Source organism: Mucor velutinosus (genome assembly GCF_035048745.1).
Source record: "Mucor velutinosus strain NIH1002 chromosome Unknown tig00000041, whole genome shotgun sequence".
NCBI classification, from domain to species: Eukaryota; Fungi; Mucoromycota; class Mucoromycetes; order Mucorales; family Mucoraceae; genus Mucor; species Mucor velutinosus.
Window position 1 is genome coordinate 2,290,510 of NW_027041905.1, and position 24,226 is coordinate 2,314,735.

General features: G+C 40.3%; 10 protein-coding genes across 10 annotated transcripts; 4 read left to right on the top strand and 6 right to left on the bottom strand.

Moving 5' to 3' along the window:
* Positions 1-134: 134 nt before the first annotated feature.
* Positions 135-1,055, bottom strand: ATC70_000935 (uncharacterized protein; the record flags this gene model as incomplete). Its single annotated transcript, XM_064820341.1, has 2 exons — positions 135-155; positions 216-1,055. 2 exons carry the CDS (start codon positions 1,053-1,055, stop codon positions 135-137), a joined length of 861 nt encoding a protein of 286 aa, XP_064684261.1.
* A 1,299-nt stretch (positions 1,056-2,354) lies between these two features.
* ATC70_000936 (uncharacterized protein) lies at positions 2,355-4,623 on the bottom strand (the record flags this gene model as incomplete). Its single annotated transcript, XM_064820342.1, has 5 exons — positions 2,355-2,456; positions 2,508-3,953; positions 4,013-4,078; positions 4,136-4,169; positions 4,232-4,623. 5 exons carry the CDS (start codon positions 4,621-4,623, stop codon positions 2,355-2,357), a joined length of 2,040 nt encoding a protein of 679 aa, XP_064684262.1.
* A 462-nt stretch (positions 4,624-5,085) lies between these two features.
* Positions 5,086-7,225, bottom strand: ATC70_000937 (uncharacterized protein; the record flags this gene model as incomplete). The annotated part of the gene is made up of 8 exons (XM_064820343.1): positions 5,086-5,785; positions 5,848-5,897; positions 5,957-6,009; positions 6,071-6,112; positions 6,268-6,316; positions 6,368-6,826; positions 6,889-7,011; positions 7,064-7,225. 8 exons carry the CDS (start codon positions 7,223-7,225, stop codon positions 5,086-5,088), a joined length of 1,638 nt encoding a protein of 545 aa, XP_064684263.1.
* Positions 7,226-8,119: 894 nt separating this feature from the next.
* On the top strand, positions 8,120-9,577 carry ACBD5 (Acyl-CoA binding domain containing 5; the record flags this gene model as incomplete). Its single annotated transcript, XM_064820344.1, has 1 exon — positions 8,120-9,577. The coding sequence occupies one exon, from the start codon at positions 8,120-8,122 to the stop codon at positions 9,575-9,577; it is 1,458 nt and encodes a 485-aa protein (XP_064684264.1).
* A 69-nt stretch (positions 9,578-9,646) lies between these two features.
* On the top strand, positions 9,647-13,567 carry ATC70_000939 (uncharacterized protein; the record flags this gene model as incomplete). Its single annotated transcript, XM_064820345.1, has 1 exon — positions 9,647-13,567. The coding sequence occupies one exon, from the start codon at positions 9,647-9,649 to the stop codon at positions 13,565-13,567; it is 3,921 nt and encodes a 1,306-aa protein (XP_064684265.1).
* Positions 13,568-15,006: 1,439 nt separating this feature from the next.
* STE4_1 (G protein subunit beta) lies at positions 15,007-16,368 on the top strand (the record flags this gene model as incomplete). The annotated part of the gene is made up of 7 exons (XM_064820346.1): positions 15,007-15,057; positions 15,117-15,198; positions 15,251-15,461; positions 15,520-15,670; positions 15,722-15,829; positions 15,884-16,070; positions 16,127-16,368. 7 exons carry the CDS (start codon positions 15,007-15,009, stop codon positions 16,366-16,368), a joined length of 1,032 nt encoding a protein of 343 aa, XP_064684266.1.
* A 203-nt stretch (positions 16,369-16,571) lies between these two features.
* On the top strand, positions 16,572-17,860 carry RLT1 (Mucoricin; the record flags this gene model as incomplete). The annotated part of the gene is made up of 4 exons (XM_064820347.1): positions 16,572-17,399; positions 17,462-17,480; positions 17,534-17,622; positions 17,687-17,860. 4 exons carry the CDS (start codon positions 16,572-16,574, stop codon positions 17,858-17,860), a joined length of 1,110 nt encoding a protein of 369 aa, XP_064684267.1.
* Positions 17,861-18,140: 280 nt separating this feature from the next.
* ATC70_000942 (uncharacterized protein) lies at positions 18,141-19,483 on the bottom strand (the record flags this gene model as incomplete). Its single annotated transcript, XM_064820348.1, has 4 exons — positions 18,141-18,403; positions 18,454-18,669; positions 18,729-19,047; positions 19,103-19,483. The coding sequence occupies 4 exons, from the start codon at positions 19,481-19,483 to the stop codon at positions 18,141-18,143; spliced, it is 1,179 nt and encodes a 392-aa protein (XP_064684268.1).
* A 649-nt stretch (positions 19,484-20,132) lies between these two features.
* On the bottom strand, positions 20,133-21,167 carry ATC70_000943 (uncharacterized protein; the record flags this gene model as incomplete). Its single annotated transcript, XM_064820349.1, has 1 exon — positions 20,133-21,167. One exon carries the CDS (start codon positions 21,165-21,167, stop codon positions 20,133-20,135), a length of 1,035 nt encoding a protein of 344 aa, XP_064684269.1.
* A 1,148-nt stretch (positions 21,168-22,315) lies between these two features.
* On the bottom strand, positions 22,316-23,797 carry ATC70_000944 (uncharacterized protein; the record flags this gene model as incomplete). Its single annotated transcript, XM_064820350.1, has 8 exons — positions 22,316-22,500; positions 22,568-22,759; positions 22,823-23,137; positions 23,208-23,342; positions 23,408-23,413; positions 23,542-23,592; positions 23,666-23,719; positions 23,794-23,797. The coding sequence occupies 8 exons, from the start codon at positions 23,795-23,797 to the stop codon at positions 22,316-22,318; spliced, it is 942 nt and encodes a 313-aa protein (XP_064684270.1).
* Positions 23,798-24,226: the final 429 nt, after the last annotated feature.

Consider the following 24,226-nt stretch of genomic DNA (forward strand, 5'->3'; position numbering starts at 1 on the left):
CCTCTGAATACAATGCAATCAAACGATGCCCATGACACAAATCACAGAAGAAATAAAGGCATGACATTCAAAGGTATATCCATACTATGGTACAGGTTTATTATCAGGCACAATCTATACATGAAAGGTACTCTCTATTGCCAAAATTTATCCAACTGAGTAGCATTTGGTGTTAGTAAATCATGCACTTTCCGTCAATCATGCTGCAAACTTACTGGTACGCCGATTCTTTTAAACACATTACTCACTTGAGGTGTCATGGAATCAGAAATTTGCTGTAAATAGCTATTATTATCATCAGGGTGCTCTGAAACACCTGCTGTATTCTGTATTTGCTGTAATGTGCGTTGCTTGGGTGGTGGTTGTCTTAATGGCGGTAACTGCACATGTCCATACTCCAATGCCTCGTCAATCTCCTTTTGCTCTTCCTCTTCAGCTTGCTTTTGCTTCTTGACAGCTTCCATCTCTTCCAGTTCCTTTCTCTTTCTCTCTTGCTCCTCTCGTGTCTTTTCCTCCTCTTGCTCTGCCAATAATGATTGTTGACGATGCTCTTCCTCCAGCAACTTTGCTGCCGCTGCTGCTTCTGCCGCTGCTGCTTGTCTTTTCTTTTCTTGTTCTTCCTTGATCTTGTTCAAATGATCCGATTTCTTCAACAGCAATATGCGACATTCTTCCATGCGTGTCTTTGCTATATGGGGTCGACGTAAACTATCCAGAGCTGCTTCTGTATCGCCTTCTAGCAAGCCCAAGTTCTTCTTTACAGCCTCTACGCCCTGATGAATCGACTTTGCATCATCTGAGATGAGTTTGAGGTCATATAATATACGGGGCATCGATTTGATCACTGTAGTTGAAAGCTGGTCAAATTGGCGTGAGGTAGTATCGCTAGCAATCTGTAGTTTAGTGACGAGAATAGTTGTATTTTTGGCTCCTCCATCGTCGTTTGGGTCTTTAGGTGTATTCGATGTAGTAGGTTTCAATACAGAGTTGATCCATTTCTTGGGGTCAAAGTGAGGATCAGAAAAGTCATTGGTATCTACAGTGATAGAGGACATGATTAAAGAGAAAAAGAGCAACTCATTTATGTGTAGAGCTATAGCCTTTACAATGCCAGTTTGCTAGTCACCAAGTGCACAAATGTAATGATTACTAGTGGTTGTTGCCAAAGGCATTGGATCAGCATCTTACCACTATATAGGTGGCGTTTTCATTCGGACAAAGCCATTGAATTTCGCTTTGATAAGTTTATCAATACTAAGAATGTGTTTATGATACGGATGGCTCTCTACCTTCGCTTCGCTTCCGTAAGAACCAACCTGCGCAGCGACAGTTCGTGCTACCGATTGCTCTTGCTCATCTTACCGATATACTACTACTATCATTATAACTCTCCACTTACACATGAAAACCCTTTATATTATCTGTGAATATAATTCTTATGTGATGCTCTGCATCCATATACACGTAGCTACTTCATGTACGGGCAAGCAGCATACTAGTATTTCCCCTTTTTAATCAAAAGTGTGCCTGATACAGCAAAATCTGAGTGCATTTGAGCTGCGTTTTCTCACGTTCAAGGCCGTTTTAGATCGTCAGTACGGTACTAAACAATTGCTCTCATCTGGCAGTTACTTTCTGACACCTTTGTTCAACTTTTTGGGGGACCAAAAAACATAGCCAAAATTTGAGCAAAAAGCATGAGGTACCCCTCATGGTTTTCATCGAAAATCAAACGATCGTGTTTTTGACCTTGATAACGAAGAGTTTTACTATGGTATATCTTGAATCAAAATGTTACTATCGATCCAAAGCAACCTCTGAAATCATCTTTGTGGGACTTTGATATGTGAAATCTCAACTTTTTGACCAGAAACCTCTTTCATATCTTCGTATAGTACTCAGTAAGTTTATTCAAAACATTTACCTTACTTGGTACCATTGGATGCGCCTTGAAAAGCACTCCAAGAAAGCTTAAAGAAGCGTAGGATGATTATCATATTTTATTTAGTCGAATCTGCAAAAATAGTTGAATCGAGTCGAAAAGCATTAAGATTTGGCCAATCTGAAACAAACAGCGAGTCTGGGTTCGAATTAATTTTGACTGGTGGGGCTGGCAGGCAAATTCAGTGCCTTTCTAGCCATGAATGCAATAATAGCTTTTGAAGCCAATGGAACTAGGCGGTGAATTACACAAAACTACCTTTAGACATGCTATTTTCTTTTGAGTCTCGCACCTAATAGCGCCGGTCTACCGAAACACTTGTAAGATCAACTTCTTTCCTTTTTGAGGCTTCGAAAGTGTGTAGGGACGATAGATTTATTATATTATAATATGGGTGGGTATAGGTATAAAACTACAAGTTATTCTCTGTCTTGAATACATCCCAAGCTTGGTTTAGTGTAGTAAAGATACCACTAGCCAGCATACGCTGTTCAATGGTAGCATTTGCTGGAAGCTATTACAACCATTAGTACAGTATATATGGAAACCACATCATTTCATGTACCTTGTCCGGGTGCACTTTTGCAATGGCCTTCATGTACGTCAATTTGCACTTTCTAGGATCTAATAGTTCACTCATCGTCACGCCTTTCCATTGTACGCCAGGCCACAAAATCAATTCGAGAGAACCCAACAGAGCTCTCAAATTCTTGTCTTTACCAGTCTTCCACACTGAAATTTGCGCATTGACTTTATCCTCTTTCTCTAATCTTTCCGCATCCTCAGCCTCCTTCTTCTTTTCTCTATCACGCATTTCTTTCACAGCTTTGCTATTGTTAATCTCGTCTAATTGAGCCTGGGTCTTTTGATCTTTCTTGGGAATAAACATGTTGAAATCAATGCCTGGGAAGGCAGTTGTAGCATCGTTGGTTGATGTGGCAGGCTTCCATTGGGGTTGCTGCTGCTTCTTTTTGCTGTCTAGCAAGGCCTGTTGACATCGCATGATACCCTGCGTTACTTGTGCACTGCGAGAACCATCCAATCGAACATACTCTTCGTACACTTGGATAGCGGCCTCAAATAAACGTAATCCCTCCAACGCACACGCTTTTCGATGCAATGCCTTGATCAGCTGTGCCTTCATATTGGTAGAAGTAGCACTCATGATAGGCGAAATAGGTGTGTTGCTCTGCATGTGTTTGCGAGCGATATCGATGGCTGTTGAGCAATCGGTGAGACAATCTTGATATTTGCCTTGCTTCAATCGAGCAGCAGCTCGGTTGTTGCTCAATAGTACGATATCGCCATGCCCCACAGGTAAAGAATTGATGGCCAGTGTGTAGGCCGATTCAGACTCTAAAAATTGTCCCTTGTTGAAGTAGTAATTGCCTTGTTTTCTTTCCTTGTCTGCGTATGTTGTCGCAGAATCAGATGGAGGTTGAGGTGAAGGTTGTGTAGTCGTTGTCTTTGGGGATGAAACGGGCGCCTGTGGGGGTTGCTTTGGGGGAGGCACGGGCGAGGGCTGAGCAGACACATTGGGAGATGGTTGGAAAGGTATATGGGAGGATGTAGGCGAAGTGGCATGAAACGACGATGATGATGGTGATGCTGCTCCAGCACCATTGGGTTGACTAGTGTAGCTGGTACTGTTTGTAAATCTGGGTTTGGGTGGTGTAGGCTTGTTTCGCTTCAGCTGCTCCAAATACTCTCGTCTACGTTCCTCTTGCTGTCTCTTCCATATCTCTTCGCTTTGTTTCTGTGATTGAGGATCCTGATCTTCGTCTGAAGAAGAGGATGATCTACTGCTCTGACGTGCAGTGCTCACCTTCTCTGCCTTCTCATTCTGAATAAGGATGTCCAGCACATCCTGTAGATTATTACTACCGCTCGCTTCCATAGCGATTCTTGATGCCTCCAAACTGAATCCCATGTCGACTAACTGTGCCAATAGTAAATCCTTCGTGGATGAGGCAGAGGAGGTACTCGAAAATGATGATGTTCCATTTGACATCTGAAGAAAATTGTTGAGTTGATGATATCATTTCTTGCATGGTTTGGACATGATCTTACACTACTAAAGTTGGATCGACTTTCCGTTCCATTGACATTGTTCATGAGAGGTCGAGTAGGTGGTGGCTATGTGAAATTAAATTTTTCAGTGTTCAGTCAAATTTTACAATCGCTTGAACCTACCTCTTGGCGTTCAGTGTGATAAGAAGATGTTGCACTAATAAAAAGTACGCGGCTTTGAGTCGATGTTTGTCTAGATGCATTTAGCTGAATACTTACGATGCGGGGGAAGCTGTGGATGCTTTGCTCGATAGAGGATCAAATGAGCTACTGTTATAAGTTGGTTTGCTGTAATACTTGGTGGAGGAACTGTTATTGTACACGGATGGCTGCTGTTGTTGCTGTGATGTTGGAGCGTATCTCTGCTGAGAGTTCAACTCTTTTCGTAAATACATGTTGGTTGGCGTATTGAAGATGGGAAATACTGCATCGCTTTCTTCGGGAGTGGCATAGCGTCTGGATATTCTGGAGCTCGTTTTTGGATATTCCCCTGTGGAGTATCTATATTGACTTTTTTGAGAAGGTGATGAAGCTGCTGTATAGTTGTTATAGTTTTTCGATGGCGTCGAACTATACGACTGACGCTTCAAGTAAGTTCCCTCGCCCTCCATAATTATGCTGTGTTTGAGGTAACAATAACAAAAGGAAAATAAAATGTATAGAGATGAAAGTACGTCAGTAATGAAATCCAAGTGTTACAATCACACAACCACACAGATATACACACTTCACTGGCTTTAAATGAACCTGTTGTCGATCGGATAATAGATCGACCGCTTAATTCAAGATGCATTCATGCTACTACTTGATCATTCTGGTGATTGAAGGAGCGTAACCTCAAGTTAGCAATGTATTCGATATTTTATTCACAAAGAAGATTCAATGTATTGGAGTTTGCGAGAAGGTAGTAAAGCCTCTACACTCTCATGATTTGAGCATTAAAAAAATGTCTACTAGAATCAACTGTTATAGTACAGCAATTTGCAGAGTGCATGAATGATCGTTTTTCAGAAGCTATACGGAATGCCTTTTTATTGAAATATATGATAAGTGTTGGGATTTATCTAGTAGTTTTAGTCTTGTTTGCCCTTCCAATGCTTGTCATCGTCGTATTCTTCATCATCGTCGTTCTTGTGCCACTTTTTCTTGTCATCTTCATCGTCTTCATCGTCTTCATCATACTCATCTTCATCACGGCCATGGTTTTTGTCCTTGTCGTGGTGATGATGATGATGATCATGGTCATAATCTTTCGTGCATTCTTCTCTAACAGTCTTCGTTTCTAATTCACAAATAGATTCAGGGTCTGAACAGGTGTATTCAACTCGGGTAGTAGGTCGAATGAGCACAAGAGTTCTGGTCTTTGTTGCCTGTATAATTGCTGTGATGGTAGTGCCGCTCTCAGTCAATGTCAATATACCTTCATTTACTGTGGTTGTACCGGTGACATCAGGAACAATTAAAGTAGTAGTATCTATTAGATTGCCAACAGAAGTAGTAGTGGTAGTGACACTTGTAACTGTCTCTGTGTAATCAGCAGGGCATGGGCTATATTCACTGGCGATGACACCATCTGATGGTTCAGGGGCTGGTGAGTATGTTACAGTTGTCGTTTCAGATGTATTTGGAATTGGTTCCGTGCTAGTCCATGTTCTGGTTCTGGTTCTTGAACTGCTGGAAGTAATTGTTGAAGGAATGGAGACAGCAGGAGGGTCACTAGTGACATGCACAGGTACACAACCCAAGTATTGATCACAGTTGCCACCTGCAGCACTATACATTGTAAAGATGGTTAGTTGTATATTTATGAGCCTTTCGTTCGTTTTTGTACGTACGTGTAATCGCGTATTTCTACACCTGCATTCAGGTTCTCCCAGGTATAGTCCTAATACCGATGATAAGTTTAATGAAATGTATTTAGATGCTCAAAGGTTTATAGCATACCAGGCCAATGAGATTACCAGAGAAGTTGCCTACGGAGCCGTCGACAATGTGCCCTAAGTAAGTGAAGATGAGGACTTAGTATGTATATTGATTTACCCCTTCTACAATGTATACCTCTTGGTGCCAAGGTAAAACCACCAAAATTGGTTGGCAGTTCTACGGATAAGAGTAAACTCGCCATCAGGGACGTACTGACCAGCTTCATCAACTGGGTAGAAATTGTAAATCAATTTGCAAGGATTGAAACCAAGGGCTAGTTTATAAAATGGAACGTTTAGTTCAGCGCCTCAAGCGATTCAGATCAAACTTACTTGGATTGTTGCCATCAATTTCAATGGTATCGCCATCTCTGACAGGAATCTACTCCAGAGATTAGAATATATTGGTTTGCAGTTCAATATTGATACTTACATTCAATACATAAGTCTTGTCAGGATCAATTTCTGAGCCTTGGATACCATTCCAATTGCCTTGTCTGAATAGAATGGCAAAGGGATCTGACTCAATGTCAGGGTATGAGCTACAGAGAACACCATTACAAGAATGGAAGGTGATAATCTCATAGTTGGCTAGTTGCCCCTCACGAAGCTCAGTCAATGAACCGTCAGACTCAAGCACGATAGTAGGTTGAAGAGTAGCAAAATCTTGGTTGGACTTGATCGACATTTGCTTGACGATGTCAAAATCAAAGTTGCCAGTGCCTAATTGATCAGTAACAAAACAGCCGGCATCCAACTCCAAAACTTCTTCGATTGTTCCACCCAAGTTGAGAAAGGCATTACCATGAACATGAGTATTAAAGGTGTCAACAATGCCTCCGACAACGAGATTATAAGAGTTAAATGAGCCAGGATCACTACAATCAGCACCCTATGTAGTTGGATATGTAGCGTAAATATCACATTTAGAACATAATACATTTGACATCTTACATGATTAGCATTCACCACGTAATTGGGAGCATGCATATTGCCCTGTACAGCAAGACCGCCCAAGATATCGGTACCACCGCCAGTGTAGAAATTACCAAAGAAAATACCAGTGAATCGAGTCAGCTACACAAAGGCATTAATACCTATGTTGCAAAAGTCAATATGATAGCCTTACAATGTCATTTTCATAACCGTTGGTTTCACGACACTCGTCTATATCAGTTTCGACAGCACGAGGAAACAAATATCCACCGAATCTTTGCACAATGCTGACTTGAGCAGCAAAGCATGACGATACAAGTAATGCAGCTAAAGCTAATGATAATGAACGCCCCATGATAATCAAACCTAATTTCTGGTTCACGAATTACTAATCAACCCTTTATATATGCGCTTAAATTAAAATGCGTTCTTAACCACGTAAGGCAACAAAAATTAATGTCATTCCTCAATAGCACTGATATATAAAAGTGTATATTGTTTATGTTTACCTTTAGTGTGCAATATAATGTGTAAACATCTCAGACATAGACATTGTGATTTGCATTGCGTCTTCGATGGCATAACAAACAAGTCTAACGGTGTTTATAGAAATGTTCTAAACAGTGACCTACATTATTACAACCATACGGATAATCCCAAGGTTGGGACGACTGCAAGTTTTCATTGTCAAAACAAATCAAGAAATTTTTATATGCCCATATTTGTCCACATTGTTTACAGCTTCAGAATGCTTATCAGCGTTTAGTTCAAGGCGCTTCAGTGAATACTAAAGGAGCGTATTCTAAAACAAACTTGATCAATTGTTGCATGCTTAAAGTTAAGCGCATTACCGATCATTTGTTTGGCATCACAATGTTTTCGAAGGTTTGCCCTCATTGGCACAGCTATTCTGAAATAGCACATTACCCATATAGGCTTCCCTTAATCAGAGAAAAACCTCACACGAAATGCTACTCGAGATATCCAGCATTTCGGTCAAGCTAATGCTCGCAAGCCGGTCAACCTGTGATTTGGAAACGCTAGATCGTTCATTGTTATACACTAGGTGCTATTATTGTGGCACTCACTAGCTGCTGATAGCATATACACGAGCTTCCCAACACGAAATGTCTTGATTGTTGAGAAAGGCCTTGATGCTGCCAGCAGCATCCTCAGCCAAAATTGGTTAAATCTCCGTCAAACAAATTTTTTCTGATTTGTTAGTTTCTGACCTTTTTGGACATGATTCATGGCTTCCTCCGCTAAAAAACAGAGTGATAACAGTGATCCACCCACACAAGGTGGCTCAATGGATTCTAGCCATAATCCAAGCAATCAACTATTTACTTACCAATCCTTTACCGATGCTCTCAAGGAACAGAAGAGACACAACTTTGAAGTTGTGCCGGATGTGGATAACAACACATTCAAACCTCTGAACACCTACTCAACATTCATTGAAGCTAAAGAACGCAATTCTATCGTCATCGACTGTGCTCAGTTCTTGGGCATGGAGTTCAAGGACACGACTCTCCTCAAGGTACTGCGAGAACAGTTTCCCAAATGCTTAGGTCTCAAGCCTAGGATCATTGGCAAAAACAGGAAGAAGGCCATTGAACTTGGGTTCTCAACTGAAAACCTCTGTCGCGACGCTCTCTTGAAGGAGTTCAAGGTCAATGGAAAAGTCATTGAAGTCAACAAGACCCTGAATCACACTGCAAACGTAATCAACATTGGTATCTCTGAGATCCCACTCATGGAAGAGGATGAATTGAAACCAGCCTTGATCAAGACATTTGAAAGATATGGCGATATCTTGAACATTGGTATCTCAAAGAGTGGAGACTCTGACTGGTTCACTGGAAGAGGATTTGCTACTCTTAATCGGGATAAATTAAAGGAGTCCACTTATGCAAACTCCCTAACCCCTCAAGTTGAATTGGAAGGTTTCCCAGGCGCCCATCTGCACTTGGTATGGTCCCAGATGAAGCCTATCTGCACCGACTGCCACACGGACGAGCACGTTAGACTTGACTGCCCCAAGAGAAGAAGAAGACTCTGTCACCGTTGCAAGAGTCCTAACCACTTGATTGCGAAATGTCCTGTGGCCCCATGGAACAACAAATCAACGGAGAATAGCAATGAAACCAAATCAAGCAAGTCTACCCCTGGATCCAATGAGAATGAATTCCAGTTGGTGTCACGAAGAAATTCCAGCAGTAGAGAAGTCAACCTGCTTGATCTTGTGAAACAAGGTCAGCCACAACAACCAGCATCTCAAAACCAATTTGAAATATTAAATCACGAAGTGGAAATGGGAGAGGTCGAAGAGGTCGAAGAGTCCCAAGGAAATGAAGAAAACGACACTGAAAAGTCCACTTCACTAGACAAAGGTGTCAAAATGTCTCGCTCCTCAAGTGAACTAGCCAACAAGAAGCCGTTCAATGTTACCCCATCTGTCACACAATCTACTCCTCGCCTCGCCACCAGAAGTAACCAAACTTTGAAGCTCACTGACGTTGACAAGCTCACTCCATCGAAATCCAAGAGAAATCTGGATGATGCTATATCCCCAAATGGTCAACAGGAAACTGTCCCATTTTCAAAAAAAAAGAATACAAAAAAGAATGAATCAAGCACCAACGAAGCAGCCGGTTCTTCCAATACCTCTGGTAGCGGAAAGCCACCGCTAAATAAGTTGGATTAGAACTTGAGCCAGAAAAAAAAAAAAGAAAAAAAAAAGAAAAAAAATAATAATAATATATATAGAAAAAAAATGAATAATAATACTAAACACCTAAACATCAAAGTAGGGTCTCTTAACTGTAGAAACCTACATTTGGACACCAACCAACACACTACTGACACCTTTATTGGCCTGCTGAAAGACAAGAAATTAAATATACTACTGTGCCAAGAAACCAACATCCCTTCTCACTCTTTTGAAGAAGTAACAGACAACATGAAGATCAAATTCAACTACCACCAAGCAATATGGACCCAACATTGTGCCATAATCAATTTCAACAACTCACTTAACCTGGAAAAAATCAAAGAATCTAACGATGGTAGAATGATCCTGGCAAAACTCTCCATAGCCGACAACTCCATTCCACCAGTATACATTTTGAATCTGTACGCTCGCTCAGGTATATTTGCTGAAGAAACCTCACAACGCAATCAATTCTACAAGAGAACAGTAGAGATGTTGCTAACAATGCCTGAAATTATCCCTGACCTGATAATGGCGGGCGACTTTAACTATAGCTTTGACAGCTCATCAAACCACGCTACTAGGCGCATAGCAAAACCGAAACATCTCATCAACTTTGTAAAGGGGTATATGAATGACTGTATTAACACAAAAGGTGAAAAGTATACCTATACCTGTATTCAAAAGCGGCGAGAACGAGTTACCCTATCCACAATCGACTACATCTTTGCTGGCACCAACACTCACAAAAAGATGCACGACGGGGACGTGGAATTCTTCAGCGATGTATACACCGACCACGCTCTAATTACGATTACACTGACAGTGGAAATGAGCAACAATGGAAAAGGCATATGGAGAGCAAACCCACATCTGGCTAAAAACAAGAGATTCACCAAGAAGCTATCAAAGGAAATCAACAACTATGTACAACACAAGCTGGACCCGGATCTTTCTGCACAAGTCAAATGGGATTTAATCAAGAACATGGCCAAGAAAGTTACAACAAATTTCTGCCGCCATCACAACCAATGGAGAGAGACTAAATTGAAACAACTGAACAGTGAAAGGAACAGAATACTTCGACTCTATGGAAAAGAGCCCCTAACATTGAAGGCACTACTACCACCTATACACCAGGAGATCAGCAAAATCCAAGAAGAAAAGTACAACATTAGCAAATTGAGAGCAGGCAAGCGCTGGATGGAGCAGAATGAAAACTCGCCAGCATACATCAAGAAGACCATTGACAGGCGACTAGAAACGAAGACAATGCCCATGCTGAAGCACCCAACTACTGTAACAGAGTGCACTGACACCAAGTCGAAACTGGATGCCGTCCATACCTTCTATTCCAAATTGTATAGCCCTGAACGGATCGATATAAATAGCATGGAAGGCATACTGAACCACATTACTGTATTTATTTCCCAGGAGGAAAGCGATCAGATCATTGATGACATTCCGTTTGCAGAGATATTTGAGGGATCCCGTAGGAGCCCCAAGTCTAGTAGTCCAGGTTTGGATGGACTTCCATACGAGATCTTACATGTCATAGCAAGTCAACCGATATGCCAAAGAATTATCACCCAAGTATATAACGACGCAATCAAGCTCGGTATATTCCCAAAGTCGTGGCAACAGGCTTGCGTAGTATTACTGCCCAAGAAAGGCGACTTATCTGATCTCAGCAATTGGCGACCTATTACACTGATCAATACAGATTGTAAAGTCTTCACGCGGATCATGAACTCACGAATCACGACAGTGGCAAGCAGACTCATAAACAAAGTACAGACTGGGTTCATGCAAGATAGATACATTGGTGACCAAGGAATGGCCCTACGAGTGATGATGGACAATGCCAAGACAGCAAAGGGAAATAACAAGGACGAATTTGAAGAATATGTGGGAGTCATGTTGGATAACAACAAAGCCTACGACCGAGTGCACCCACACTACCTGGCTCAGGTACTCCAGAAGTTTGGATTCCCAATGGAGTTCATTAGATGTATAGAAAACCTGTTTTTTGGCAACGAGATTTTCATCAACATGAACGGATTTCTAACCAAACCAGTCAAACAGAAGAGAGGATTGCGACAAGGAGACTCTATTTCACCAATCTTGTTCAACTTTGCAATAGAGCCCTTCATACTATCAATCATCAACAGTCAAGACATATCTGGATACTCAATACAACCAACCAAGCCAGCACCACAGAGGACAATTCAGCTCAACACCCCACCACCTACAAAGATCATGGCCTATGCGGACGATATTCTCATCTTTGTCAAATCAAGAACGGAATACATGGCAATGGAGGAATGCATCAAGACGTATGGTAAGGCATCAAACTCAAAGATCAACTATGACAAGTCATTGGCGTTTCCCCTACATGGTGGCAGAATGGAAGGGTATTTCGGTACAAGACTGAAAACTTACACTCAACAGCGAATGAAATGGTTCGACTACAGTAGCCCAGAGTACATCAAATACCTAGGGTATCCAATATACTATACAATACAACAACGGGATTGTTTCATTGCAGACTTAACCGCCAAGATCAAAGCGCAAGTAGAATTCCTCAAGCCCAGGAAAATATCAATGTACGGTAAAGCTAATGTCGCTAACACAATTATCCTGTCCAAACTGTGGCATGTCCTCAGGCTGACACCTCTACCGAAAGCAACCATCAACAAGCTCAACTCCATCATATATCAATACATAGTGGATGAGAAGAGACTGCAAATCAAAAAAGATGTGTACTACCTACCCAAGGACCAAGGAGGACTAGGTTTGCTACATGTAGGCGCCCAACAACAAACCCTGCAAATGAGGTATATCACAGCACTACTATACCACGACCAGCACAAAACAATCCCGCAGTACCTATACCAATTGATGTCACATACGCTACAAATGGAGACGAACCTGCCTTACATTGATACCATACTGATATTTAAAGAAGCAAGAAGCTACAAGAACAACCTAAAAGATGGGGCCATGAAACTGATTATTGAAACAATGAATAGTCTTCTTGAAAACTGCCGACCAGACTTTACCAATACACCCATCAATATCAACACTTGTTTAACTTTACCACTGACCACTATATACAAGGACTGGGAAGACTTGGAAACTACTGACTACCTCAGGAACCCTACAGCCAAGAGAAGCCTAGTGCAGGATTTTTTCAAGCCAAATCTTAATTACACAGCTCTCGAATACAAGACAAGACAAGAATGCAAATCACCGCAGATACTGTACAAGCTCAAAAGAGACCACAACAACAACCAGTTACACCTTCAAGATTTCTTCAGCAACCTGCTTCATCCAAACAACTCAACTCCCAACAACCAGGAAGAGGCAACAAGTCTAATCCAACATTTTGAGCACGATAGCAACATCATTTGGCTCTGCAAGAACAAAATAATCAGACAACTGCTCCTCAAACAACTGCCTATACAACTGCCAAAAGATCACAACAAAAACATCAACCCCAAGCAATGGAAAGCATTCTACAGATCACATATGCACCAGTCACCTCGAAATTTATGGCTCAAGATCATATACAACAAAGTCCCCTGCAGAAGTTTCCTATACCAAAGTCAAATCAAAGATATAGAAAACAACAGATGCATACAATGTAACGAAGTAGAAGATGCCAGACACCTTCTCATGGAATGCGGAAACAAACACGACGTCTGGGAGTCCGTCTTTAAAGAACACCTAAGCTACCCAACCACAATCAACACTCACCGCATATACAAAGACATGCAGAACCTGACATTATCAAGATACTACATTTACAACCTGGACCTCAAGATCAACATCTTCGACCTTTTTGCCACCATAATCCGAATAATCTGGACCCACCATTTCTTCGTACACTACCGTGGTACCCCTTTTGAGCCCCAAACAGTTGTTAGCAATATCAACAGAGAACTGGATAAGCTGTCCAAAATGGATAGTATTGATTTATAAGACCTCATAAGATACAATATGGCAAGTCACTTTACCTAGTATACACTTGATCCATTTATACAATGATTTTATTAACTATTTATTCATAACTACTTAATAAAACTTTCATTCCATACAAAAAAAAAAAATTTTTGGACATGATTCGACCTATTCTGCAAAATTTGATATGCAAGTTGTGATGATCATTCTATGCTTCCTAATGCATTCTTGAAGTACTTTTCAAGGCGCATCCAATGATACCAAGTAAAATAGATGATTTGAATAAACTTATTGAGCAATATACGAAGATATGAAAAGAGGTTTCTGGTCAAAAAGTTGAGATTTCACATATCAAAGTCCCACAAAGATGATTTCAGAGGTTGCTTTGGATCGATAGTAACATTTTGATTCAAGATATACCATAGTAAAAGTCTCCATTTTCAAGGTGAAAAACGCGATCGTTTGATTTTCGATGAAAACCATGAGGGGTACCTCATGCTTTTTGGTCGATTTTTGTTCATGTTTTTTTGATCCCCAAAAAAATTGAGCAAAGGTGGCAATAAGTAACTGCCAGATGAGAGCAATTGTTTGGTACCGTACTGACGATCTAAAACGGCCTTGAACGCGAGAAAACGCAGCTCAAATGCACTCAGATTTTGCTGTATCAGGCACACTTTTGATTAAAAAGGGGAAATACTAGTATGCTGCTTGCCCGTACATGAAGTAGCTACGTGTATTTGGATGCAGAGCATCACATAAGAATTATATTCACAGATAATATAAAGGGTTTTCATGTGTAAGTGGAGAGTTATAATGATAGTAGTAGTATCTCGGTAAGATGAGCAAGAGCAATCGGTAGCACGAACTGTCGCTGCGCAGGTTGGTTCTTACGGAAGCGAAGCGAAGGTAGAGAGCCATCCGAAGCGTAAACACTCATATGTATAAACATTATAAGATAAAGTCGTCTTTATGATGGTAAGTAAATTTCAAGCACTGGATAAGGTCAATTCTTAAAGTAACTAAATTCACAAACAATGGGTCATTTTTCTTTTTTCTTTTTTTTTTTTTTTTTTTTTTTTTTTTGCAAATCTACTTACATTTTGTTTCAAGATCTGTATCTTGGTGTTAGCTCTTAGGCTTTAGCGGTCTTTTGATATTAGCGCATGGATGATACTACCACCATCTTGATAATTAGTATACATGCTCAAATCAAGTAAGTAACTAGATAGTACATATATCTTCACAGGTATTTGGCTCATAATGTAAGTCACTTGATATTTGCCAGGAAACAGCATGTCCTTGTTTGTGATGATTAAAAAAAGGAACGATAGAAATGTCGGGAGGATGGATGGAAATGACAGCATTTGTACATAAACCAATCAGATACTTGGTTAGTTGTTAAAACGAGATATTTTTTCCTTGTTCATTCATCTTTACTTTTTCTTTCATTGAGCCATACCATGTGTCGATTCTTATTATACAAGGGAAACCAGCCCATTCTTCTTGCTCATGTAAGTTGTTGAGTTTCACTAAGCGAGGATCTAGCTCTTAATTTCTGTATCCATTGCAGCTCATTACACGGCCAAAGCACTCAATTGTCAATCAATCGTTTGATTCACGATTACGTCTAGATACCAGAAGACCATTGAACGGTATAATGACATGGATCCCTTGAAGCAGTTTGGATGGCTGACGGCATTTTAGGCGATGGATTTGGTGTAGGATGGTACGATAATGAAACGCCAGAGACAGAGCACGATCCCATCACGCCTTGCATTTTTACATCAGTAACACCAGCATGGAACAATGTCAATTTAGTGAGACTTGCCGAAAAGATTAGAAGCCCACTTGTGTTTGCTCATGTTCGTGCTAGTACATCTGGAGCAGTATCTGAAACGAATTGTCACCCCTGGTCGTAAGTACATCACAGCAATCCGCCCAGCTGCCGCAACATGTATTGACAATAGCACTAGTTTTGGACGTTTGATGTGGATGCATAATGGCGGTATCGCAGAATTCGACAAATTCAAGCGTAGATTACAGAGCTCTTTACCGGATGAACTCTTCTTGTTTGTCCAAGGCAGCACAGATTCTGAATGGGCTTTTGCTCTGTTCCTAAGTTTTGTAAGTGAGATTGACTGCATGGAGAAGGGATAAGTATTTATGGCCATCTAGTTGAAAAATCCAAATGCCAATTCGTTTGAACACCAAGAACTCAAGGAAGCCATGCTCAAGACTGTGGCTCAATTGAATGCGTATGCTGAAGAATACAACATTACTGAGGTAATGTCATACATGTGCTTTTCAGCAACCTCATGCTAACATGTGCGAGATCAGCCTTCTCTGTTGAATTTTGCGGTGACAGATGGTCAAACAGTGGTATGTATTCGTTACATCAGCAGCAGAACAGAAGAAGCAGCTTCACTCTATTTCTCGTCAGGTACGCGATTCGAATGCTATAGACCTGGCCATTATCGCATGGTCAAAGCCGATAGAAGAGAAGACATTGTGGTTGTAGCATCAGGTATTACAGCATGTCAAATGTGTTGGTTTCATTATTAAATTTCCCGTTATGTTTAGAACCTTTGACATTTGAAAAGGCCGATTGGCTCACCATTCCCACCAACAACATTCTGGTAGTTACTCCCAAATTAAATGTGTTGCTACAACCTATCAAGGACAAATTCTACACACCAGAAAGAGGCATGGAAGTCAAGATTAACGATGAAGATGTGGCCATTATACCAGAGCCCAAGGCTCAATTATTTAAGGCACAAGCCGAAGAGCAAATGCAACATGATTCTCCCATCTTGGTTGGTTAAATTGCTGCCGTTCAAACTTTTGAACCTGAATGGAAAAAATCTGATGCTTCTGTTTTCTTTCCTGGTTGAAGCACGCACTATAAATCTCGTCCCCTATTCCTATTCCTTCCCTCTTTTTTTCCTTCTTTTTCTCTCTACTTTTTGTTCGTCTATCTCTACCCTCGTATACATACAAATACACAATAAAAAGAGAGATAGAGAGGATGGAAAAGTCAACACTCAAGAGCAGCAATCCGTTTAGTGGCTTTGGTCGACCCAATAAGCGTATCGCCCTCATTGGATTGTTCTTATTATCGTTCTTCAGTCTGGGGTTTGTCACATTTTCTCGCACTTGGTTCAGCAATCCTTGCTCAGGCGGTAGACTAAGGTCAGTAAATGAAGCAATTGCACTGTCCACAGATCAGGTGGCATTTGGCAATGAAGAGATGAATGCTGGCAGGGCCACATTTGTTGATTTAAACCAGTTACAAGCTACTGCACAATCTGTCTCAAGACAGGAAAAGGTCTTGATTCTTACACCACTCAAGAATGCAGCAAAATATCTTCCTCGCTACTTTGAACTCATTGATAACATGAAATATCCAAAGCACCTCATCAGTATTGCATTCCTCGTTTCAGATACAACAGACGATACCGTGGACATTTTGAGATCAACAGCTGACGAATTTTTGAACCGAGATAACAATCGCTATGATTCAATCACAATCTACGAAAAGGATTTCAAGTTTGATCTACCCGAGGATAAGCGACACAATTTCGAATTGCAGCCTCTACGTCGTTCGTATATGGCTAGATCTCGCAACTATCTCTTAACAGCAGCATTGCGTCAAGACCATGCTTGGGTCTTATGGCTGGATGTTGATGTAATCCAATATCCTGATTCCATTTTAGAAGATCTTCAAAGTGTAGATGTGGATGTTGTGGTGCCAAACTGTCTTCGAGAGACAGAAGACAATTCATTCTGGGGCTACGATAAGAACAACTGGCAAGAAACTGATGAATCCAGAGCCATTCAAGCACAATTGGACCCTGTAAGCTGTAGACTGATTTACATGAAGAACGAATTATTTATGTTTGTTTATCTTTTTGTTAGGAATATGTACTACTTGAAGGTAGCACCAAGTTTATATTAGATGTTGCACACAGTTATTGATATCTGCTCTAGGATATTTTGAGTTTCTAACCGGCAGATATCTAATGGTAGATATGCCCACGCATGGCAACAAATTAGATAAGGTGCCATTGGATGGCGTGGTAAGTATCATGAGCTGTGATCGTGTTAGTGTTGTTGGTATGCGATTAACATATGAAACTATAGGGTGCTACTTTTACTCTGGTAAAAGCCAATGTCCACAGAGAGGGAGCCAATTTCCCTGCTTATTCTTACCAACATCAAGTCGAAACTGAGGGCTTTGCCAAGATGGCTAAAGCAATGGGTTTTGGTGTTTACGGTCTCCCAGCGTACCTGATCTACCATATCAATAACTCTTAACTATCGACTACCCGGGATTGACCTTTCTCGGTGATGCTCACCGTACTCCATTTTATAATTTACTCAACACAATGCCGCCTAATTTACTCAACATCTCCAGCTATTTGAACCAGCTGGTGTAAATTTTGTTTTTTTAATTTTACAATTCTCGCAATCATCCCCTTTTTGCTACTACTTCTACTATATCTCTGTTGATTCTGTCATAATAAATTTATTTAGAGTTTCACTTCTCTTCCCCAAAAACAAAGTTACGGACATTGGATTCAGAAATACACTTTTTTCATGTCGAAAGTTGCCTTTTGCGTTTTCTGAGCTGCGGGTTTGCTGATTTCAGCTTTTGCAAGGCTTCTTTACCAAGGACGAGGCATGAATCTTTATCAAAAACGGCCACTTGCTGAATGTCTAGAGCCTTTCCTTTTGCTTGCGGTAGAAATGTGTTTGTTCTATCGCCAAATTCAAATTTTTTCGTGTCAAATTCATATTGAGTCAGCATAAATTGGCCACCATCTTTATCCGCATAGCAAGTCCATACATAAAAGGGCTCTGCGTAATACGCATTAGCAGTGGCATATAAATATAGATATTTGGCGTACCTTTTATCATGGTTTCTTTGCGGATTATGTGTGTTCCACTTTTGAACGTCATTGAACGAACGTCCTTTCCCATCAGTTTGTGTGTATTGAACTTAACAACGGATACAGAAGGTTCGATAGATCGACTGATTCGAGTTGGGTTATACAGTTCTTGGCTGATGGCTAACAAAACTTCTTGATCAGTGAATTTGTGGCATTGCATCGATACAATAGGCACTAAATCAATAATAATCAGTACTTCCGTCATATTTCCAGACACTTGAATGCCTATTTACGGTTTGACGGTAGTTTTAACAGGTGATGCCTTCTGAACTCGACTTCAGGCTCATTTTCAATCTTGCTGTCACCTTTCATGAGGAATATGTCAATGATGCCATTTGATCCTCCACACAAAATGTAAACATCTGCTGGTGATTTGGACTGAGTATCAAGAACGATCAGTTGCTGAGTTATTGCATTTCTTGCATCAGTTCTCAACAATGCACATGTCAAGGCTTGCTTTTCAAGGGTCATTTCAGCGGTTGTTCTAAACACATAAACAGCAGAATCTAGGGTGCCAATCGTAACAATATAGTAATCTTCTTTCTGGTCGTTCTATTTTTAATCATTTTAGATAACTTCTCTCGAAATAAACTCATAAAGAACGAACCTTGAGAGCATTTGATACGAAAATGTTAGTTACAATCCCTTTGATTTGTCTATTAAATACGAGTTGTTGAACAGCTGGCTTTTTTGAGGTGTCAACAAGATATATAACAGAGTTCAGCCCATCAATTGACTTGGCAGCGATAAAAACATATAGCCTTTCATTCAAGTAGAAATGATTCGCATGTTGAAAGTTCACCTTTTCGTCTACATTTGTACAATTCAACTGGAAATAATTGCTATTATCACTGTTCCTGATCTCGAAATTCTCTGCATCTAAGCGATATACATATTTTGGTTCTTTATCGTTTTCTTGAGAGAAGATAAAATTGGCGCGGGTAGTCTTCGTATCAAATTTTGTATCTGTGAATTCGCATGTGTTCATATTGCAAATGTAAATTGGAAAAAGTCACTATATACGGAGAGAGGAATGTACCACATTAATAAAACATCTTAAGGTGTGTGTAGCTCCATTTGCTGCTAATTCTTGAAAACTAAGTCAAGACAAACGTTAATAGAAGAATATTAGAACACGAAGCCTAATGGAATTAGTTGAAGAACATTTTAGCTGCTGTGCGTCGCACACTTAGCAATCTCTGCCAAAATAAATATGTTTAATCTTATGCAGATCCAACTGAACAGAATCTCACCTGGCCCTGGTTAGATTAGCCAAAAAAAAAAAGGTCTTAGTGCATTGCATTTATGTAGGGTTACTGTAATCTTTTCATGAAATATGAGGTGAGCCCTGTAGAGGAGCTTCATCTACAGTACGAAAACCTTCTCTGCCCCTGAGCGGAGCATAAATGTCAAATCATTTTCTAATTTGGTAATTTTGGACCCTAACACGTAAAGAAGCACTGCGATACTTTTGAAACATGAGAAGAGGTACTTAAGAAAAGAAAAAGATATTAAACCTTGAGATAAATAAATAAGTAAGTTATTTTTATTAATCGTCTATAAAAATTTGTCTAAAATATTGAAATTATTCTAATTATTTACAAAAAGGTATCTGAATTCATTGCAATTTCGACTTTTTAGATATCAACAGTAATAAGTTCAGGAGAAACACCTTCATACACAATACGGTAGACAGTATTGAAGAGAGGAAACTCGTGTTGCATGTTTCTGGCTTGTAAGAATTGATTCACCTCTTGAGCTGTTAAGGTACCTTGGAGCTTTTGACCGTTCAACAGCTCAGTTTCTAATTGTTCGATGGGTTTACCAGTCAAAACAAATGCTTCCGCAACCTTTCTGTTGCGGCCACCATTACATGTAGTGATCAAATCAGCAGCACCACAGGATTCAAAGAAAGTTTCAGTTTGAACAGCATCACCAAAGAAAGTTTGGCCAAATTTGCGCATTTCCATGAGACCTAAACGGATAATAGCAGCCTTGGTGTTGCTGCCATGACCAAGACCATCAGAGAAACCAGCTCCTACGGCAACAACATTCTTGAGAGCACCACAAAGTTGGACACCAACATGATCTTGAATAACATTGATACGGAAATAAGGAGTATCGAACAGCTTCTTGAAGGTCATACCATCTTCCATGTTGGGGCAGCCAATAGTAGATTCACAGAACTTCTCCATAGCAACTTCATTTGCAATGTTGGCGCCACTTAAAGCTGCACAAGGGATATCCAAGATACGAGAAATTTCTTCGGAAAACAGACGGGTGCCATCGGCAGTGATTTCGAGACCCTTGATGAGAGAAATAGCACGGGCATTAGGAGCCAAATGGCCCTTCATCTTTTCACAGATGCCATGAATGAATTGATGAGGAACGACAAAAACGACCAATGTGGCACCTTCACAAGCCTTGACCACATCAGGAACAGCAATAACATTATGAGGAAGAGCAATGCCCTTCAAATATTTGATGTTCTCATGCTTCTCGTTGATGATGTCTGTCAAATTTTTACCATCGATTTGTTCTTCGAATACCCATTGACGAACGGTAGGTTCGAATAGATCAATGTGACGAGCAGTGTTTGTACCAACAATCTTGGCAATAGCAGAACCCCAGTTACCGGAACCAATGATAGCGACTTTTTCGAGAGAAGGCATGCTGTATATGTTTGTGTGTGTTGTTTGAATAGATTGATATGAGGAAATCAGAATTTGGATCAAATTATGGAGCTCTATTTATACTGTTGTCTTCATTATCATTTCCAAAGACTCCGTCTGCGGGGTCAAATCAAAGTATAAAGATTTTGATAAACTAATAACTTTCTGGAAAAAGGAAATAGATATTAATCCGAAACCTAAAGATTAAACTATCGTATTATAAATCATTATTTCGAAAAGTAAACAAAAAAATTGCTATTTATCACCTATTTTTCTTCTTTCGGTCTATTTCTCATGACATTTATAATAGTCTTTGACATCTAATTTACATGCTACATTTACATGACGTTTGTTACATCGGGTATCTGCGGCTATTTAAAAATGTCGAAAAGGGTAAGCTTAAAGTGGGGACCATGTTGCGCTTTAGCAGCTTGACATCATAATTCTTATCAATCTTACATATCAAGGCAAAAGAGATCGGTCCTTGGAAAATTGGACGCCGTAAAAGCCTTCTGCGTGATTTAGTCTTAGTTACCTGTAGACAGTGCATTTCTCATTGCCGTGAACTACATGCAAATGCCTCTTGCAACATCCTATTGATTTGACATCTGGTTGCTATGGTTACAGATTTTGGTTACTGATCTGATCCATTGAGCAACAAGAAAGTATCTCTTCTGAAAATGAAGTGTATGGTATTGAACCGCATTTAATATGCAATTAATATACATATTCCATTATCTATCAAGCATACCCGATTCTTTGTTCAAGTTACTTAACTTGAAAAGCGTCATTTCGTTTATTGATTCAAGTGCCGAGCAATCACAATAACCTATTTAAGCTTTTTAGCTTGATTTCATATTAAGAAGCCAAGGGACAGGAACGAGAATTGCGATAGTGAATAGGAAATCACTACACTTTTGTGAGTCTGATTGAACAACCGCACGCTAATTTAGGCCATTTTCTGCATTCAGATTACAATCAACAGTAAACAAAGAAAACGTGGTATCAAATCAACTGAAAACATGTTTGAGTATCTATATTGGCTTTATTATGAAGGAAATGATGCTTAATGTGCTTTTAGATGCCGATGAATGTGTTCAATCTTATGGATCGTATCCCTCATTTCATTTTGTGGTTGTTGTATGATTTTACTCTTGGGCTTTTTTGGGCTCTTCATGCTTCTTTTCAATATCATGCAAAGCCTTATCAGTATCAACAGGCTTAGCTCCACCGAAAGGATCAGGCTTACTACCGGTAGACTTGGGAGCTGCAGATGCTGCAGAGTCAACAGTACGAGGCTTCAAGTTGAGACGAGGGCGCTCGGAAGGACGATCTAAAAACCAATATTCATATGTTATCAACATTTGTATTACTTGCTTAATGTTTAAGTCCAAACTTACCACGGCTACCAAAACTGTCGCGGCCACTATGACCCCAAGAGGTATCACCACGACCACCACGACCACCAAAACCACCACGTCCGCCATCTCTGAATTCACGACGAGGAGCTTCGGGAAGGTCAATGGGACCAGTACGACGCCATGAATCGACATCAGTACGATCAGGTTGACGGACACGCTCACCATCACGAGCTATGAAAAGTAGCTCTGTTACTACAACTCTAATTCATCCTTCTCACATTTGACACTACTTACGTGGCTCAGCAACGTTGACACGAATATTACGTCCTTGAACACTCTCGCCAGACAATTCCAAGGCACCCTTGAGAGACTCAACATCCTCAAATTCGACATAACCAAAACCCTTTGATCTTTCAGTCTCACGATCCTTCACAAGACGAATCTTGGAGATCTTCAAGTTGCTGAACAAATCAGTCAAATCATCGTCAGTAGCATCGAACGATAAGTTGGCAACATGAGCAGTATAAGGAGGTTGAGTGGGGAGATCAACAGGGGCACGGGGAGCGAAAGAACGCTCACGTTGTTCGAAGCCACCACGTTCACTACGTTCTATCAGAGATTATATGTCAGCCCTCAACTCTTCCTTCTTCTATTCTCAATGCGCATGAATTTGATTTACCATAGCGGTCGCCTCCACGATCACCACCAAAGCTGCGATCATTGCCACCATAGTTACGGTCATTGCCACCATAGCTGCGATCGCCACGATCACTGAATCCACGAGAAGCGTAAGAATCAGATCTGTCTTCTTTGCCTGGTGAATTGAAATAAAAACGATTAAACGCACTGTTCAATAGTAGTAAATGCTCTCTTCCTTACCAGCAGCTAATAGTAAGATTGAATTGAAATTAAGGATAATACAAGCATATTAGTAAGACATCTTTTCATTGGATATATCATTTCCCAAGCTAATAACAGTTGTCTCTCATTCCAAGGAATGATTAAATACTTACGAGCAGAGGGAAGGTCGGCGACATCATCAGCCCAAGACGAACCACCAGTGGCTATACGCAAGAGCAGATAAGGAGGCAGATATCAGTATACATTCATCTTTATACATTTACAATATCCACTCACTATCGTTGGCTAAAAAGTCAGACAATGACATCTTTTGTGCTTTCTTCTTTCCAGCTATACATGTATATGAGGCAACAAATTAACAAACATAAAATTACCAAGAATTATAAGCATTTATTCAACTTTACACATTTTTCGAAATAGAGTATAATGGAACTATACAAAGAACTAACAGAAAAAAGAATTTTTTGTTTGACATGAAAATTTTGAGTAGCAACTGTTTCTCTCGCCCTCCCTCTACGTCTTCGTTCTCGGACGGTGTTTCAACAGAAACGCACAGCTGGACATGCTTCTATTTCTGTTTCATTTATCACATCAGATTGCATCTAGGCTACGTTTTCAATCTTGTCATTGTAGCCTTATAACCCCAAACGAGATACTGTGACTAGATGATGTCTCTTTTCCTGTGGAAAGACTTGGCGATTCATCACGAATGTGTTTGGGTGGCTTCCACATGTTGCTTTATTGCTTGATCCATTGATCTGAACACATGCAAAACAGTCACCGTTACAATGGCACGAGGCTTTTTGATCCAATGTCTAAGCTTATCAATGCCATATC